We start from the raw sequence: 21,489 nt of genomic DNA, 5'->3' as shown, positions 1-21,489 counted from the left end.
CATCATCATCATCATCATCACCACCACCACCACCACCACCACCATCATCATCATCATCATCATCATCATCATCATCATCATCATCATCATCACCACCACCACCACCACCACCAGTATAACACAACCTCACCTAGTTACAATATCCATCGTGTACACATAATGCATGCCGTATGTAACAGATAATAATTCTTACACGATCAATCTCAATCTCATGATCAATTATCATTTATTTGTCGAAGTCGTGGGAGCATCAGCAGACGAAGTAGTAGTCATAGTAGTATTAGCAATAGTGGAAGTAAAAGCTGCAGAATTAGCGGTAGTAGCCAGTAGCATTAGCAGAAGTAGTGGTAGTCGTGGTAGCATCAATGGAGGCAATAGTATTCGTAGCAGTAGCTAGAGGCATTAGTCGTAGTCGAAGTAGTGGTAGTCGTGGTAGCAGCAGGATTAGGAGTAGTCGTATTCGTAGTAGTAAGTAGTAGCAGCAGCAATAGTACGAGCAGTATCAGTAGTAGTCACAGAAGTATTAGTAGCTGTAGTAGAAGTAGCAACAGTAGTCGAAATCGCAGTAGTAGTAGTAGTAGTGGTGGTGACAGCAGAAGTAGAATTAATATCGGTAGCAGTCACAACAGCTGTTAACACCTTTCTTGGGTCTGGGTACAGGTTCTGCATAATAATGATATGATGCTTGAACTTATTTCAACGCCAAAACAAAGACAATAACTTCCTAGAGATATCCCCACTCCCTTTCCACACTTCCCAGTCCTGTACTTGAACTGGTTATATATTTCTTAAGACATAACCAAATGGTGTTTGCAATTTCCTATTGCGCAAGCGATCTCTTGATCTCCCCTACCACGAGTGATGGTCAGCGAGCACCTGCCTGACCTACAGACGTCTGCTCAACCACAACGTTTACCTGACAATCTGATTGTGATAACACAACCCTCTGGATGCCTAGCGTGTCACACATTCTTACTGACGTCTCCGTTATCAGTAACTGGAACTGTATACAGAGACGTTCCGAACAACACGCATAAGATATTTAACATGTGTCCTGAAACTGAATATCTTGGCGTCAGAAAAACGTGACTTCCGCTATCCACTGGTCCCATCATAGCTTGATTACATGGGATATAAGCAGGTTTCCTCTATCTACACGATAACACGTCAGTTTGTGATATGGTGACCCGAGAGAGTCCACGACGGACATAAACATTGGACAAGCACTATCATAATGCTTGACCATCAGCGAGCTAACATAAAAGTAAAACCAACCAAAATATGCACCAAAAATACTGCTTATACGTGCTTCAACACTAAGCAAATAGTATCAATACTAGAGAAGTACTGATTCAACACTTGACCAAGATTGTACCAACACTATAAAAACAAACCTAAACCAGCACTGAACCAACATTAGGCCAACCCTGGATCCACTTAGGACCAACACGGAACTACAACTGAAGCAAAGTGGGACCATAGTAAACCAACAGTTAAACAATGCGAAAGCAAGACTAAACCAACACAAAACCAGTACTATACCAACGCTGGATCTACACTTGTCCAACTCAAGACCATTACTTTACCAAACCTGGATCAACACTTGTCCAACACAAGACCGTTACTTAACCATCATTGGATCAACACTTGTCCCACACAAGACCGTTACTTAACCAACACTGGATCCACACTTGTCCAACACAAGACCATTACTTAACCAAACCTGGATCAACACTTGTCCCACACCAGACCATTACTTAACCAACACTGGATCAACACTTGACCAACACAAGTTCATTACTTAACCAACACTGGATCAACACTTGACCAACACAAGAGCATTACTTAACCAACACTGGATCTACACTTGTCCAGCACAAGACCTTTACTTAACCAACATTGGATCCACACTTGTCCAACACAAGACCGTTACTTAATCAACACTGGATCCACACTTGTCCAGCACAAGACCTTTACTTAACCAACACTGGATCCACACTTGTCCAAAACAAGACCGTTACTTAACCAACACTGGATCCACACTTGACCAACACAAGAGCGTTACTTAACCAACACTGGATCCACACTTGACCAACACAAGAGCGTTACTTAACCAACACTGGATCCACACTTGTCCAACACAACCAACGAGGGTTCCACACTGGACCAAAATCGGAACAATACTTAACCAACTCTTAACCACCGTTAGAACAAATAGGCATGCTTATCTTATGTAACCTCTGACAGGAATGTCCTTACATACTCGTGTGACTTCTTTTAAAAATGAACCATCTTTGTGCATCTATTATGGAGAGCCAGGTTGAATATGATGAAAACTCAAGGGGAATCTAAACTATGACTATATATCCATGACCTTAAGACAGATGCCCAAAGCGTTTTTAGGTTACAAATTACGTACACTTTGAAGGACGTATATAAATACTGCAGGTATGCCATTTTTATGGAAACACGAGCCCTATGCCTAGTGATGAGATAATGTTGCAGAATATAACTTTTTACATGCGACACAGGAAACATACAGATGACTTTCTACTTAAATAGATATGGAAACACCTTGCGCAACAGGCAAGAGCGGATATAGAACCAGAGACTGTTTACGATAAAATACTTCAGTGGCACAAACACTGGACATGAGAATGCACACTAGGTCGGTAGGTGTGTGCATAGCTCGTGTAGAAACACACACGGACTAAACGCACGGAGAATGTCTACACCACTTTTACCTAGAGCAATGTCATTAAAAGCTAAACAAGTCTATCATCTACATGACGTATATTATCTTCAGATATATCTTCCTGTTTGCGAGGCCAGCGTTACGGGGATTTCGTCCGAGTAACGGGGAGCACAGTTATATATGTGTACGACAAGAATCAGCGGGGGGAACATGACACTGGAGTGATAAAGATAGATAATGATTTTTCGGGACGCGATTGGAATACATTTAAAACGCCATGGAGGTGAAATATGTTCTCCTTTCAACGAAACGTCATCGCATCCAAATGGCGACGACAGATGCTCATCACGTCATTCACTGGATTGTCTGGTTCAGAGTGGATTATTTAAAGACTCATAACCGAATAAGGAAGTCCCATCTTCCTGATTCCAACGGTGTTCTCTACAATGAGGACAATGCATATGCCAGGAACTATAGTAACTACGGTTATAACGAACGGGCAGATATAACGAACTCCCCCAACCACCACTTGCTGTATATCTTTGTCGAACTGCATATAGTTTGTCGATAATTTAGACAATGCGTATGCATACTACGGATGTGCGGAACAACATTAATGGTCCCTTTGACTTCGACAAAACCGTAGTTTACCGCTACTCTGTTTCAAATACTCTTTGTTGGTCTGTTTTATTGTGAATTCGATAAAGTCTGGTCTCACTATTACAAATAATTTAACACGTTGCAACATCACCTCGTCCCCCAAAACAGATCCGAGTAAGGATTGATCTTCGCCAACCCATGGTTGTCGTAAAAGGCGACTAACGTGATCGGGTGGTCAGGCTCGTTGACTTGGTGGAGACATGTCATCTTGTCCCATATGCATAGATCGATACTCATGCTGTTGATCACTGTATTGTCAGACACAGTCTGGTCGAATCTCGATTATTTACAGAACGCCGCCATGTAGCTGAAATATTGCTGAGTGCAGCGTTTAACAATCAGCCAGCCAACCAACCAAAAACAGCAGCATGCAACATAACGAGACATTCCTCCAAACCAATAATTCTTAAATTTGGAAAAAAAACGGAACGGAACCGTCGGCTTCACTGACCTTAGCTGAAAATGGACTACTAAAACGCCGACATAAAAGGAAGGTGAATCACAAAATGCGCATGGGAAGCGAAACGAAGAAACGTATCATTGCAAGTAGTTTTGACGTAATGTACGCCAGTCTGGTGCTCGTGGCAACACCCACAGTTAGACCTCTGCATGCCTGTGTTCTTTCATTGCTTTATCTTATCACCAACAAAGGCTGTGAATGGCCCGAGAGTCTGGTTGGAAGTGGAATAGCTTGTTCCTGCTGCACAGGATCTCCGAATACTCATGTTAGCACACAATCAATATTAAGCGGTATCTCTTGAAGATAAATGTCCCTATACACCACAGAGATATTCCGTTTTCGATGCTAAGTTAACTGGCATTAAGTAGGTGTATCAGAAAATGTTCATGAAATAGTTTAATCGCCAGCTTCAGGTAGCGGTAAAAGTGACAATATTTAGTAGTTGACGTATGTTATAAGCTACCATTAAACCACGCAGCAGCGTTGTTGAAGACGCCATACAACACACCTGTTTCTTCCGAGTCTGATATATATCGCCATTAGAACACATGTGCTATCTAAGGCATTTATTTACCATCCAATTTTAAATCCTGAAATTATTTTCCTGCGCATTGCCAGTCGCGATCGCGTCACTTGCTGAGTCGGATTTCATGAAATTGATATAATCAGCTATAAATTATTGTAGTTGAAATATGTCTGTCACATTGATCATGTCGTGCATACCTTGACACTCTTAAAGGTGACACGCGCCCTTAAATTAAAGGAGGGGTCATGCTACTAACACGCCATGTATCATACCGGTTAAAGTGTAGTGCTTGGGTCCGTTTCGCTCAAATTATGATATTGATACATGTATTATTGTATTATTATGTCACATTATGTATAAATCATTGTGATCGTGTATAATAAAGAAACATGCTCTGTTGGCCTGAAGAAGCTAGGATCAGTTTACTTTGTCCATCGGACTTGCGTCCCTTAGACGTTGTAGGATCTGATGTTATGGAATGCACAGTTCCCTCATGACCCTGTTCATGTATCTGTCGACATGACATCCGTCTTATGGTTTTATCAAAGTGGTACACGACGCCTAATGCTCTCACAATATTTGAACCCAAAGCATCGTCCTTTAATAGTCATTCACAGCAGCCATTTTGTCCATCGAATCCTAATTTCGTCTTTTTTAAACACGCAATACTTTTGACGAATTGTTTTACCTGTCATAAACCATGGCACGCTCCGATAACCACGAAGCTTGAGCGATGCGTTTAAATCAAGGCTTGTGAACTTGATACTGGATCAAAGCCCGCCGTGAAGCAGATCTCACCTGTACATCAAATTTGATGACGCTAGCGAGCACAGGTATGGTGTTTTAAAAAACTAGAAATCTAGTCAATACGTCTATCAAGCAAGGGGCCACCATCTGGAGACTGTTCTCACCTGACAGACATTCTGATGTTAATGATAGTATTGTGACCTGACTAACTAACTGATCTTGCTAACTGAATACACAAAATGTGAAAAGGTTCTTTTAAAAGTCCCTGCTCTATTCACTGTATCTGAATTAGAACAAAAGTCGGTTGCTGTCGATTAGGTGCCTGACTCTAAGGGTGTGGATTCGAATCCGGAAATGGGACTCTAACCAACAAAAGTACTAGAATTTGTACTTTATCGAGAAAGTGCAATCCCAAATATATACAATATTAAACGTCCTCATTCACTCACACGGTCATGAGACAATATTATTTCGTTAAAATGAAATTTATATGAATTCACTCTTTGCCCCCTTTCATAGTGTCGCCCGTGCTGATGGTGCGGGAATCTTGCTAAAAAGCGGCGTAAAATAGACTCACTCACTCACAAAAATAGCTGCGATGTCTCGTACCACAGACCAAGACCTGTGCTTTTGTTGGAGAGGGATTAGCCTTTGTTATCTATCACCGACAGTAACGAGGAACAAATTTACACAGTGTTAAAGTTTAATTTGAGGGCAAATACGCACTACAAATTATTCTCCAGATTCCATACCATCCCGTACATCAAGCCATCTAAGTGATGTCGGCTGGATTTGAAGGATGAGTCGATCCTGTAGCATAACAACATAATAATGTTTCTAAGGTAACACACAACAACTGTTCCAAGAACATGACCGACATCAGCGGAGATGAACTTAGAGCCGGATCATAACGATTTATGATGTGCAAAGGGGTAGGAAGTTCCTAAAATAATACTGGGACACCTGGTGATGAATGCTACGGTGATATGTTCGCGTGTACAGTCACATGACTATATCATACGACTGATGATGCCGATGACGGCGACAGCGACGGCACCGACTCCGTTGACGACACCGTGATTATGATAGCATGTTTGGGCATGTGTGACACACCCCAGTGTCAGAGGTCGGGATCTCTGTGTGGGTCGAATACCTTGCGTTGCATACAGGAAGGGTGTCATGTAATGCGGATAATCTTACTTAATCCTGAAGGGACGTTACTACATTGAGAGACAGGGAGAATGAAAGAGAGAGACAGACAGAGAAAGGAGAGAGTGAGGGAGAGGGAAAGAGGGAGCAGGGAGGGAGAGAGACGGAGACATACAGAGAGTAGAAGAGAGTCTGTTTTTATATATTGAACAGCTGCATGTTTCTTTTTTTTATTCGGGCTCAAGGTACGATCGCTTTGCTGTAGATACGATAGTTATAAAAGGCTAGTGCTAACCCTAAAAAAATAGTGAATGAACCAGTACGCTGTCTAATACGGGCTTCAAACATCGAACTCAGGCTTTCGGCGTGTCGAACTAACGCTCTTAGCCAACAGGCAACCCTATCGCCTCGCGTGTCTTTAATTAGATATGAGGTTACAGACCATGCAGCTTTGATTAGATACCGACAGACACATTGTAACGGCCGGGAACAGAAACTAAGAGCAGGGGTGCAAAATGTTTTGTAAAAGCTACTTGCCACAGGGCAAGTGATTTTAAGAAGGTAACTTGTCCTCACTAAGTTTCCACTTGCCCTGATGTTATGACATAATCATGATGATGTAATTATGAAAGAATTAATCAGCATGATATTTGATGCTGATGCGTCGAGGACTATTTATCGAAAAGTGATAAACAGCAACTATACTTTATTAACATTGCGAAATTTAATGGCAGCATGTAGAGCAGATACGGAAAGAAATTTAATTTGTTTGCAGTTTGACGCCTTAAGTGGAAAATTCTAGTAGCCCATGGACAAGTAAGATACCATTATTTTATTGCCCGAAATGAAAATTGACTTGTCCCGGGCGTCGGGCGATGAGATTTTTTAACCTCAACAAGAGTTAGAAATGTTAGAACTAATTACAATATTGATCATATTAATATTTAAAAGAAACTATTTAAAACGGAAAAGACGTACGTGTAGATTTGAATCTGCCTGATAAGATCTACATAACCAATTTATTTTCGAATTAATACTTGACTTTTGAAAAAGGAGCGTCCGTCGATCTCTGAGTAACGAGATCCCCTTTAGTCTTAAAGGTTTTACGTACATGGTCGTCATACATCTCTTATCACACACGGCCTTAACATATATGGTTAAACAAAGAGATCTGGCTCTCATTTATAAACCCAATACCTCTTGATAACGAAACAATGCAAGACACGCGTATTATCAATAACGGCATCTGAAAGGTGCAGCATCACAGACAGGCTTTTTCGAAATGCGTCTAATCCCAGCAGTAATGTGCGTTTATCAATGGAATGCCTACAACACCGTCATTGAATCAGGTCAGATCAAAAGGTGAAAAAACCGACACGGAATGTCATTGTGAAATTCGCCTATCCTCAACTCCTGTCATATGCAACTACATGTTATTCTACTCTTGGCCGTCGGGTCTCTGAATGAATGTAGACCGTTTGCTTGACTAAGACAAGATATAGATAAATGACAACATTTTAACCCATCCTAGTATAGCAAATATATAACGCCTGGTACATGTACAAGATACTTGAACGATAAGTCTTATTACGTTTAATATATTCTACGAATTTTGAAATTATTTTAGTGATGTAATTTTATAAAGTTTTTTGTTGAATATTAGTGAGTGAACTAGAACGCCGCTTGGAGCAGTATTTCTGCAATATTAGCCCAGGACGCGTTGCTTCCTCACGTTGTAACCATGTAGGGAATTGAACCCGGATATGTGAAGTGATGAGCTAATGAGCTAATGCTTTACCCCTTTGACAATTAGTATAATATTATGATCTCATATATGTGATCAGCTTTCAGCAGGTGGGGAAATCAGGAAAGGACTGTTGATGTCCACGACAGACTAGAACGGTCAGGGCTGGGATCAGCGCACACATGAACCGAAGGGCCACCCTGCAGCTGCATAGGTTTGGGAACAATATATATGGATTGGTGTGATGTGGATGGGGTAACCTAGGGGTTAAAAGTTCGCTCGTTACACGATGACTCGGGTTTGAATCCGCACATGGGTACATGTGAAGTCCATTTCTGGTGCCCCCGCCATGATATTGCAGGAATAAAGCTAAGAGCGACTTAAAACTAAACTCACTCATTGTGTGATGCTGAGTGGGTGTCAGAGTTGGACTTGTGCGTAGCTGGCGGTGGGTTGAAGATAGGGGGTAGCGTTGCAACAGTCGTGATAGGCCTTTCACAAAACCCCCGTACTCAAGGTCAACTGCACAGTGTGGGTCTCCAAACATTCAATTGTTTACATTTAAATCCAAACACGTTATTAACTGGGACCGGAGGTTTTTTTTCATGTCACACAAGTATATGAATGAAACAAAACACACATATGGGGCTTTAGAGCAGGGATACCCTAGGGTAATAAACCACAGCTAGTTAAGACTCTAGGTATATGTCACGTGTGTCATCCGCCGTCTCCAGACACAACAATGGCCCTGCCGGGCAAAAAAGTCGTTGAGAATCAAGTACAAGATCATACAACGACCAGACACAGTTCACCCGATACATGGACCCTTGAGTGTATCCGGGTGCACTGTTCATAGAGACTGGTAGATCTGAACAACTCTAGACTATGGGCAGTTGACCCTCCAGAGCCTCTCATGCAATGCCTGCTCGAAGGCTAAGTTCTGCCCGCAATTTGTTCGCGTGGGGCAAGACTCGATAACAATAGGATCTTGTACCCCGTCAGAGCACACATATACCCCCTGCATCGCGATTTAGTAGAGCTTACAGTTGATTTGAAATAGACAAAGCCGAAAATATATTTATGGAGAGAAATAAACTGTTGAATGAAAAAAGTTTTATATTGTGAACGTATTTGCGAACTTAGCGTTTCCGTCTTCAGCGGCCATAAACGTCCAGTGTTATAACTATATTGGCCAACGGGTTGATAAGGCAAGGCTGGCTGACTGACACTGATGGTATATAGTGACGCTGGTAGACGGCAGTGTTGATACTGCTTACCTACTTGAGAGGAATAGAAGAAATGACTTGTATAAAACAACTATTCAAATTAGATAATGACGCTGCTGAGTCGAGTGCTCCTTGGTGGCAAACGACTGTGTAGTGTCAAGATGCAAAGGATCAGGGCAATGTCTCGTGCAGATAACGCAAGTTTATACATATCTGGGGCTGTGTTGCACAATGCCCAAAGGTGACATGTATAAAGTATCGTGTTAAGCTAAAGACGTGTGCAAGAGTCGCTTGTAGACGGATTCAGCTCAAGGCATGAACATACTTCTCGATGTCTTCGCTATATTGACATGTTGACTCTGTCCGCGACATCGCGACCAAACTACGCACTTCAGAATACCCGGATGGGACACCCGGCCCCACAACCCAGTGGGTATGAGAGGGCCGAGACGCTCTTGGGGACAATGGAAGGGGTGCATGGCTCCAACCGTTAACTGTGAGATTATCCGGAAGTGGAGTTAGATTGACAGTAGCCTACCTAGCTGAGATCAAGTGGTCGGTGCGGTACACTAAGGTGGATAGGTTCTCAGGAGGGCCTTGTACACATATTGCTCATCAACACATGCATGTTGAGTTGTAGTCGAGTTGAGGTTTATATCTCGTATTGCCCATATGGCAAACCTACAGATTAAGGGATTTATTCAGCAGTAGCGTTGATATAAAACTGTATCAATAAGGGAAATGTACTGACTCCACCTACAGCTGAAACCAAGGTAGGTGATTTCTCTCATTCATTCTCAGTACTACACATGGCTGCATTGGACACCAGGATTCACACGTCGTAGGGAGAGTCGAACTAGGACGCATTAACCACTGGGCTTCTTTAAGGATCTTCCACCCTTGTAGTTACTTTCCTTTGTTTAAACACTGAACATTATGGGACGTAGAATATTTGAATAAATATTTTGACCAACCGCGGGACATGCCAGAAGCATATAATTACAGGTTATAATCTCTATTTTGCCCGATTATGTTCGACGGTTTGTCTTCACCACACTCCTGCTCTTAGTTTTCATCACAGCGGTGACCGTCCAAGATCTACATCACTTCGGGGTCTCCTCCCTCATTAAACAGACACTACGTGCAACAGTATGAATGATTGTCCCAAGAGGCGGGTGGCGCGATCGGGTGGTTTCGGCTCGCTGATTGAGTTGACACATGGCATCGTGCATAGAATGCACACAGATCGATGCTCATGCTGTTGATCATTGGATTATCAGTTCTAGGCTCGATTATTTACAGACGGCGCCTTATGGTTGGAATATTGCTGAGAGGAGCTTTAACAGCAGACAATAATTGTGGAATAGCATTAAAACCACCTCACACACTCTGAACATACTCTGAAAGAACAACCGCCGCCATATGGCTAGAATATTGCTGAGTGCGGCGTAGAACTAAACTCTCTCACTCTCTGAAAGAACTGCGATATTGCCATGCATAAAGATTACTCAGCTGAAGAAACTGTGACGACATTCTCAACCATATATGCCATCTGTCAGATGTGTATGATATATTTGCCTCTCAATCCTCCTTTACTACTTAAAATACTCGCGCCACGTGGGGTCACTGCCATTATAGTCAATGGCATGAAATACCTCACATGTAACTGCCGAGCTGGTTATGTTTAGGAGTTACGGTTGATTAGAATGGTAAACAGATGGCAAAAGGTGTATCTTGAGCAGTCTCGCGGCTTTGGGCTGAGTGAGTGAGTGAGTGAGAGAGAGAGTGAGTGAGTGAGTGCAAGCAATAAATCAGCAATACCACCACGCGGGCCACCTGAAATGGGGTTCCGCACTGTGAAGATCGAACCTATCTAAATCCCACAATTCGCTTACGATGCTGTAAATCTGATATCCCACACTGACCAAGTGGGTCACGATACAGGAGGGTGGGGTATAGATGAAAGGCTACATTATATCTGACTTGCCCCCTGGTTAGGGGGTGTATCTAAGAGATGTGGGGACGTATCGATGCGGGAAGTGGGTGTGGGCATTTTAGGATGTTGGAATGTAGTGGGTGGAATCACTGAATTGTTAGGTGGAATGTCTCCCTGAATGCTGGGGAGAGCATGGTTAACAGGGCCTGTCGCATTATCGTTGTGTTGTATCTCGAGTCTACGGCAGGAACAATGCCGAGACCTAAAACTTCAAAGCAACTTCATTAAGTGATTAATATGGTTTTACGCCGCTCTTAGCAACGTTCCACAGCAATGGATTCACACTGGTGGCACAAGAAATGGGAATCACACACTGTACCCATGTTGGGTGCAGTCCACCCGGGACTTCAGCGTGACGTGAGGGAGCTTTAGCCGCTAGACTACCACTAGCAAGACTATGGAAAAATATCTGGCTTGGGTATACAAGTTGTCAATGTGATCGAGTCTCATAATTTTATCTAGCAGCACACAGGACAATGTTTACAGTTATGTGGCGTCCGCTACAAATGATATATGCACACCAGTGACTGACATGATTAGTATCGATACATACAAGTGGGATACAACATGCATCAACCAAACAGACCAGCCTGATCACCCGATCCGGTTAGTCGCCTCTTACGACAAGCAAGGGTTTTTTAGGGCCTGTGCTAATTTGGATCTTCAGGGGAAGCGGGCTCATGGACACTTGAAACAAATACATCCCAGGTTCTTTGAAAAATACGACCGGTCGCCCAATCACAACGGCCAACAGGCCTGTACTCAGGAGTAGCGGGCATGTCATTTCGAGAAATTACTTCCGTTTCCCGGCTTCAAAGGTTCAGAATACATTTCCACTCTCCGGGATAAAAAAAAGTAGTTTCGAGATTCAAATAGCTATCGTAGACCTCTAATCTGAAACTATTCCTATTCAGAAACAAACATGACGAGTTATCAAGTACAAATGTCCCGTCAAAGATTTCCGGCATTCTCACATTTAATTGCAACGTGACGTACCGAGAGACCCGAGAAGTATCGTCTCCAACATTATGACCAATTATGGCTGTAGATGACAATGAGATGAAAGCCGGAGCTAGTCGGAGATGACTGTGCTACTCTGTAAAAACCTGTCGCCCCGCAGTTGAACTCTCACAGCGTTTAGTATGCAGACTGTGGCTGACAGCAGGATCGTAAGTTTAAATGCGATGATGTCGCGGAGAAGTTACGAGGCTGTCATCTCCAGCGTCTGAGAGAGTCTGTCAACGCAGCACCTGTGTGGTGTCTGCAGTTTAAGATGGCCGTCGTGTTCATCCGATACCCGGATGTACCGGCTCGTTCCGGAAATGTGACGCAACCGCTGCATTTCATATGACTGGGTGCACCCTCACTGGGTCCATGATTGGTATTCCTTTGATGTCACATCGCGACTCTCCACACACGCACCTGTTCTCCTCCTGGCGTACAAAGACGACGTCATAAACGTATCGTGTATGCTGCTGTCATCGTAAAGAGCCACTTCAAAGTATGTACTCATGGTGCATGATGGTAGAAGGCTGGTTTAATGGGGCTACATTTTATCAATGTGCCATGAGCTGCATTACTAAAACAAGACACACACACTGCTGACATTACACATCGCCTAATTTCTTACTCTCAACATGCACACTTCCGTTCACTGCGTGTTCTCACTAAACTCATATATTGGTTCGTTGGTTGGTTTGTTAACACCTCACTCACCAATATTCCAGCTATGTGGTCTGTAAATAATCATGTTTGGACTGGACAATCCAGTGATTAATATCATGAGCATCGTTTAACGACATCGGGTTACCCTAATTTGTAGAGACAACATCCTTGTTTATCTCCTGACAGAATAGATCGTCTTACTATATAGAACCGCTTCCTCGAGCTCTTGACACAACTTACCGAGATTCATAAAATCGAAAAGAAAAATCTTCATATAACGCTGGCATCGCCTCAGTTCACAAGCAATCTCCACATATCACCGGCACACTCCAACGCCTTACTGAAACCTTTCCAACATACTGCAAACCTAGTAGATTGCTTTACTGAAACCATCTCCATCAATAGTTAGAACAACAAATCGCTTTACTGGTACTCTATACACCGTTGGCACAATAGATCACCTTACCAACACCATCTTAAACGACAACTGGCGCACAGCATTGCCTTATTAATACATGTCTATGTAATGCTAATACAACAGATCACCAGTTGTGGCTTTTGTACTTTTCTTGCTATTGGCAAACCTCGCCAGCCAGCGGTGTTACAAAGGTATGATAATATTTTCCTTCATATCTACTACGCATTTGTTCAAAAACACCTGAGTGAGCGACTGAGTGAGCGAGTGAGTGAATTTAGCTTTACCCCGATTTTAGCAATATTCCAGCAGGGGACACATGAAATGGGCTTCGTGCGCTCTACCTACGAATAAGCCAACTGCAACTGGATAATTAAACGAAATACCGTAAATTTGAAGAATTTAAACTATGTTAATTTTTACCACAGGGGCCAGTAAAACCTTCTAATAATAACCGAGGAATGTGGCTATGCGCCCTGAGATCAGGAATGTCACAGTGGAGTCTCGCTGCCCAATATTTATTGCTGACAACGAGGAAACAACTTGCGTGTTGCATTTTCTTAACGGCATTTATCACCGTAGAGTGTGGTTCATCATAATAGCATCTCGGCTGAATTTCATCTCAGCATAATTTACGAAAGAGGCCCACTTTGACGGGAATATTGGTTCTTCGAAACAGTACATAGAAGTTGAATATTGCAACGCCAAGTTCATAAAAAGGTACGCTTTAATGTGGATTTAAACACGTTTTGTCCCCATACATGTCGATTCCTCGTAACAGAAAGCAAGCTGAATATCATCGCAGAGCGGTTCACAAAAGAGGTCCACTTTGACAAGAATTCAGACGTTTGTATTTATTCATCATCAAAGATAAAGGTTCCTTGTGAAGGTATATAAACTGAATATCACAAAACAATTGTAAGGTTCTCAAAGGAGGTTCACTTTGACATGAATTTAAACATTTATCATCAAGATAGATGTTGGCTCGTAACAGTATCTAAGATGAATACCGCCACAGAGAGGTTCACAAAACAGATTCACTTTTATATATACTTAAACCTTCATATTTATTTATCATCATATATGCCGTTTGATCATAACAACATTTACTTGAATACTTCCACAGTGCGGTTCACAAAACAGGTTCACGTGTCTTTGGATTTAAACAGGTATTTATCAATGTACATGTCGGTGCCTTGTAGCATCTTAGTTGTATATCATCTCGGAGCGGTTAAAGAGATTCACTTTTACACTAAATTTAGATTTGTATTTTATCACCAAATTGTACGGTTACATCTTAGCTGAACAACACCTCAGCGAGTCTCAGTACAGCTGTTCACATTTACACGAATTTAAACTCGGATCACGCGACACCAGTTAAAACTGAACACCCAATGCGTATTAAAGATGTCTTTTTATCTGTAAGCTATTGCCCAAGAGACTACAATCACCTTCAGATACCTCCATCGTCTCTACCAGAAACCCAACACCGTCGGGCCAGAGGATACTGTATCGTGTCGACTTAGTTGTGTTAGACTGACAGATATCTAGCCAAATACCCCAAATCTCCTAGTGTCTGTCTGTGCAGACACGTTGTATTGATGACCTTAAGAGACTAGGGGACTATACCACTAATTACTTGTGCAGTGACCCAAACAGTCCAGGCTAAATGGTCATTAGATATCGCTGTGATACTGACGCCAAACATCTTTGATCATGGACCAAGAAGTGAAGCACCTGGAATGTTGTAACATTGGTCAAAGCCGTCCACGAGACTACGTGATCGTGAACTACGACGCCAGGTAAGATTCCTAACCCAGGGGCACCTGTTTTTTCTTTGCTGTGTAAGAGGAGGAACGGGGAGGGAAAGGTTAACGCGAGGCACCCGTTTTCGGTGAAGTCGATGTTCACTTGGAGGCACGAGAATAATAGGGTTTCGAATAATACCACCGAGGTGACCCAATGGGCAAGCTTGACTGCACTAACGTGAAATCTCGAGAATGCACATGTTAGAGCAGAAGCCTCTAAGGGTCTTATCTCCAATCTGAAATACCGCTGTAATTACAGGTAGATTGCGTGATTGGGATTGAGTATTGGGGGCAAGTGACCCCAGCATCCCCCTAATTTCAGCCATCACAGAACAAGCGAGTAACACATGAGTAGGAGACAATACGGCCTGTAAGGATTGCAACTGAGGGAGCAAAATCTGAAATAGAGAACCTTGTAGGTCTTACTTGAGCTTCCAGTATGTTCTTTGGAGAAAAAGAACCGTCTTCCAGTACTTCTGAACTGTAGACATTGTGAAGAGCTTCAGCCGGGAGAAACTACATACCGTGAGTTGAAGCGGCGTCTTTAACGTCAGTCGCAACCACCTGCATGAGATGCATGGGCCGCGCAGGTTGTTTTCCTGCATTTTGCCCCCCACGAATGACCATTGATTTGTTACTGGCGATAAGAGTCCGCGCGCCATACTTCCCGGGAGCATAGAATAGAGGCCCGTCCCCATAGTGTACCACCCTCCCCATTGCGCCGGTCCAGGTGGGGGCTGCCTTGATGGAGCTCTATAGTGTTGCTAGCTGCAGCGTGCAGACTCTCCTACCGCTACTGTTTACCAACATCAACGCTGAGGTGTATAGGCTTCGTGAACCAATAATAATGTTTAATCAAGGCAAGCACTGGGGTAGAATACATTTGTAGATTGATATTAATTGCCTCGTGTGAATTATGACACAATCGTTCAACAAACATCATTTACATAATTGAGGAAGTGCTTCAGGGGAAGTATTTTTTTCAAAAAGACAAATTGACTATTTAATGTGTACGAAGGTCATTCTACGTTAAAGCGTTGTAATTCCATCTGCTATTTTCTATAATACAAAAGAGGCAAGGCCGATTGATAGAGTCGTGCTATTACAATGATCGAAGATGGTCAGTATTCACCATAAACGAGTTTCACAAATGGTTCAGAACTTGGGTCGTTTCACGATTGTATGAGTAGACGTTTCGTCTAGACTAACAACCAGTTGTTTTCAGACAGCTAGTCTAAAATGAAAATATGAATAAAAAAAGCTCACAGTAAAAAACAATAAATAAACATGATGAAAAGAGCCGTAAAAACGTTCTTCATCCTGTAGCTCCGACACTTTCTAGACTTGAGTGGGCTTTCTTGGAAATATTTGCTTTGTGGTTTGTATGGCAGACTAATACGAACAGCCAATATGCTATCGAGAATCGAACTCAGAAACGGCAGGAATCATTGAAAGACATACAACCGACAGAGACTATCGTTCTCTGATAACTTGTACTTTGCTACTACTGGGGATCTCCAGGGGCAACCGTAGTGAACGCTTTGTCTCTGAATATATATAATTTTGATACTAGTAACTGATCCCATTTAAATTAAAAGGGAGCTTCAAGAACAGGATGAATCAAAGCCTAAGAAAATCTAGCCTTACTTTCATTTCGGCCTTAAGCGACTCAGGAGGGCAAGGGTGGGGTAAATTAAGGCTATTCATACTGGCTTATGTTGGCACTGACAGGGGATAGGGGATGTACAAGATTCGTAGATTTGACGTTGCAGGATCCGAACGGCAGGTAAGCCACCATTTGGCTGTCAAGTCCCCAACCCTAAAAGCCTTGCTGTGAGCACAAGACCCCCAGACTGATGAAGCCATCTCGATCTTGGTGACAGGTGGAAGATACGTTAAGGGTGGGGAGGGGGGTTAGCGTTGTGTGGGTCTTGCCCGGGGGTCAGGACCCCCCGTGTTGTTGATAAGCCGAGAGGCAATCCCTGCACAGCTAGTGAACGTTACCCTGTTCAGATAGCGGAGTGAAGAGCTCTCTCCTCTCTAACGACTTTAATACAGAGATTAGTGTCATGTCTAGCAAAAACATTACATATATCAGGACACTTACTGTAAGTAATCATTTAGTGAAAATATTGTCTAGTCTCAGGTATGCAACGCGTGAACAGTCACCCTGTTCAGGGATAAAAGTGGCACGTGTATTGATTCAATAAAACCTGCTGATTGGGCGAATCTGTTTAGTCATCGATCGCCATTGTGATTGAAACGAGAGTGAAGCGAATGTGATATTTATCTTAAATACTAAGACAATTCACTCTGCAGATTGCACTCTGCACACCCGAAGATTGATAGCAACAATTAAACCTTAAAGTATCAACGTCGCGCAGCAATCGGTTTGTCAAAGAAATCACTTAAACATAAAACGTCAATTCATGACTAGGCATTACGATAATTTTCGAACGAAACAGACTCTCTAAGGCGTAAAATGCACAGTAGCGATTAAACGCACGGATCATTCACAATCACTAATGACGACCCGTGAAGAATAGGCCTTCAGCAACCTATGCTCGCTATGAAAAGCGACTATACTTGTCGTAAGAGACGATTAACGGGATCGGGTGGTCAGGTTCTCTGACATGGTAGACACATGTCATCGGTTCCCAATTGTGCAGATCGATGATCATGTTGTTGATCACCGGATTGTCTGGTCCAGACTCTATTATTTACAGACCGCAGCCATATAGCTGAATTATTGCCGAGTGTGGCGTAAAACTCCACTCTCTCACTCACCCACTCACTCGATGACACCGGGAGCTGGAGTATAATACCAGGCCTTGATTTTGTACACAGAGGACTGAGTGAGGTAAGTTTTACACAGCTGTTTGCAAAATTCCAGCAATATTACAAATGCGACCACGAGCAAAGGGGTTCACACGTTATCCCGGGTCTTTGCCGTGATTAGAGGACTCTTTAACCATGGGGGTAGGGGCTATTCCACTGCCCCTTGTCCACAGAGAACGGCAAAGTATACTGTATTTTCCTTGGTACATTTCCTTTTTAACAGCAAACAAAAGACGATCACCTTAAAGTAAAGAATAAAACTTAATTCAATCCTTCTATGTAGAACATACAATTAGTCGTTGATAAATGTACACGATATATCAGACTGACAGTTTATCTGTGAAGAGCAATTTGACGTATGGAGCAAGTGTTCCGTTCAGGAATGACGTATTTAAATTTAAAGTGGAATTCAAACACGTCAAGCCACATTCTGCATCGCCTGTTAAACTACGCAGCTACAAATACGTCAACAGGGCTTCTGGGAATGTGATTTGTACCATGAGAGAGAACAATGTCCCCTGCCGCAGTGGCCCAGCTGAGTTTATCTTGTCCCACTACACAGGGATGCTCCTCGCAATCCCCGTTATATCTGCACAGGTCACAGGTCACATGTACACATCGCAGATTTCTGGCCTCCCTGGACCGGAAGCTAGTCAGGTGAGCTCTCCCTCCAGTGCTCGAGAACATCTCAGGGGAGGCCACTCTAAATACAGGCACTTGAGTGTCGACCGGTTTTCACGGCGGTTTTGCTGTTAGCGTCTGATAAGAGTGTTTACAGTTCTCAGTGTGTGATTAACTATGTGAATGACTTGTCCGATTAATCAGCCCGCAGATATGGGTTGTAGTGTATACCGAGAGCTTTTCACCTGGAGACTCAACATTTCAACGCCATTCATAAACTACAGGTATTGGGAGATAAAGTAAGGTCGGGCGTCTCCGCTATATAAACTAGTACTTTAAGCGCACGGAGAAAGAACTTTTCCAATCACAACCTTTTTTTCATAAAACGTATGAGCTAGAAGGGTATATTCCCCCTTTAAGCCTACTCATAGCGAAACGTACTGACGTTCCACAATGGTGGCTTATTTTAAACAAGGAAAGATAACTCTTCCGGCAAAATCTGCACATGCGTTGAACCAATATGTGTAATCGCACAAAGCCATTACATATTAGTACCCCTAAGACTAATCGTTCACTTAACATGTTTTAATTGATCTGAATGATGATAAAACGGTTAAAACGTTTTATTGCTTGTTGTTATCCGTCATGAAGCAGTACAACATTTGACAGTTGAATTACAGGGATGATGATGATGATGATGATGATGATGATGATGATGATGACGACGACGACGGATGATGATGATTAGCATTCTTTTAGCATACTCAACTCCTTGGGGAGTATTCCACAGTGGAAACAGAGGATCAGTAACTATGGATTTAACAATATTCAGACACACAGAAGCAGTGACTACATATATGTTCTCTGTTGAATGTGCCTTGGGAAAATACTGTCACCGTCCTGTGATCCAGGGATAGGAAAACGCTAATAATAACTCATTACTGATACTTTTTCTCAAGCGGGTAGTGTAACATGTTAGTCTGTTTGTATTATCTCTTTTTCTTCAGAAATCTGAAGTTAATAGCAATCGTAACCCACCCATGGGTTCTTTGTGAAGACGTTGAATGCACTGAAACCCATGGTAATAAAAAAAGAAAACGTTTAGACGAAAACTGGTTACATGAGTGGTCCAAATAACGACGTTCATGCTTATTTAAGTCCTCAAACAGTACAGGGGTTGATACGCGGTGTGGGAATATTGCATCAATGTAATGCTTAGAAGTCATAGAAGTAAACTTCAACTTAAGAAAATGCTCTAAATCTCCTGGTCTAACCTGACACTTAACATGTTACAGCACATGAGGACATTGTGTTAGTGTCACCTTGAAATCCTCTTCCCGGTATACAAACATAATTAACATTGTGAAATCTAGACTGCTCTTAATATGTTCTGGATGATCAACAGGGGAGTCTGCATCAACACACAAGAAGCATTGAGTTGAATGACGAGACGATATTACACCACGGTGTTTGCTATAAAAAAGTTGTGTTTATCTGTTTGATTTGTAAACACTTGTGAGATAATCACACACTCCTGAACCCACTTTCCCTGGAGTCCCACTCAACTGCTTCGATGCATTGTTACGTTGCACATTTTAATCTCACTAACGCCTGAAATATCATGGTTCAGCACCTTACAGATGATACCTGCCCATCTTATCTGACAAGCTGATTGACGGCTGATTAGAGTGGGAAACAAATTACAAAGGTGTATCTTGAGCAGTCTCACGGCTTTCGGCTGAGTGACTGAGTGATTGGTGGTGAGTAAGTGACGGGTGATGAGTGAGTTATTGGTTATGAGTAAGTGATGATTGGTGAATGAGTGATTGGTGATGAGTGTGTGATTTTTTTATGAGCGAGTGAGCTGGTGATGGGTGGTGAGTGAGTGAGTGAGTGATTGGCTCTGAATGAATGAGTAATTGATGGGTGGTGAATGAGTGAGTGATTGGTGTTGAGAGTGATTTTTGGGTGGTGAGTGATGGGTGGTAGGCATTGATTGAGTAAGTGAGTGGTGATGAGTGAGTGATTGGTGGTGAGTGAGTGGTGGATGGTGAGTGCGTGAGTGATTTTTTGGTGGGTGAGTGATAGGTGGTGGGTATTGAGTGAGTATGGTGAGTGAGCGATTGGTGGTGAGTGAGTGGTGGGTGGTGAGTGAGTGAGTCAGTGAGAGGTGGGTGGTGAGTCAGTGAGTGAGTAAGTGATTGGTGGTGAGTGGGTGATGGGTGGTGAGTGAGCGAGTGAGTGCGTGCGTGAGTGAGTGAGTGAGTGATTGATGGGATTCATTGAGTGGTGGAATTAGTGAACAGAGTGGGCGAGAGATGGAGAGACAGAAAGAGAAAGAGAGAAAGGGAAAGAGAGACATAGATTGCCCATGTGTAGACCGCATAAACGACATGAAATATCACCATGTTTGTTGTATAACAACGATACCATCATATATAACAGCTCCTGCAAAATGTATCGCTGATTCAGGAAAACACCGACGTTACAGCGTAAGACACTCTATCCTCCTTTGATAAGCCCCTTGTAATTAAAGGATTAGTGACTCAAAGAAACAGCGGAGTAAGTCGGTAACAAATATACCATCATGTGATAATCCACAACCGACATACACACCAATGGCTTAAAGCAACACCAGGCTTATTTAATGATAACGTTGCCATCAAATGATAACACTCTGTGTTAAACATTTTACTGACTCAAAGAAACGTTAAGATTACTGTATACCCAAGAAAGCGTAATATGGTACGCTTATGGTATCAAACAACATACAGACTCAAAGAAACGTGAAAACATTGAATAAAATGTTACTAACAGTTGATAATCCCTTGACGAGAAGTGACACCAAGGTACGTATATATCATATACAATGCCTAAATCACTGACAGTTTTCAGTTATTACAGTAACGTGAGTGAGTGAGTGAGTGAGTGACCAATAA

At 42.6% G+C, this 21,489-nt stretch overlaps 1 protein-coding gene across 3 annotated transcripts in view; it reads right to left on the bottom strand.

The window, feature by feature from the left end:
• The window catches only part of LOC137266431 (fibroblast growth factor 17-like), a 127,614-nt gene that overhangs the window by 44,910 nt on the left and 61,215 nt on the right, over positions 1-21,489 (bottom strand). Inside the window, exon 1 of one of the 3 annotated variants that reach the window (XM_067801926.1) lies at positions 15,518-15,634. The exons of the other annotated variants lie outside the window; for them this stretch is intronic. Coding sequence (XP_067658027.1) covers positions 15,518-15,582 — 65 coding nt within the window. The 5' untranslated portion in view covers positions 15,583-15,634. Of the gene's footprint in view, positions 1-15,517; positions 15,635-21,489 lie in introns of those variants that run through there. 3 annotated transcript variants of the gene reach the window in all.

Source organism: Haliotis asinina, chromosome 15 (genome assembly GCF_037392515.1).
Source record: "Haliotis asinina isolate JCU_RB_2024 chromosome 15, JCU_Hal_asi_v2, whole genome shotgun sequence".
NCBI classification, from domain to species: domain Eukaryota; kingdom Metazoa; phylum Mollusca; class Gastropoda; order Lepetellida; family Haliotidae; genus Haliotis; species Haliotis asinina.
The sequence above is the reverse complement of the archived record's forward strand: the minus strand, read 5'-3'. Positions and strand labels throughout refer to the sequence as shown.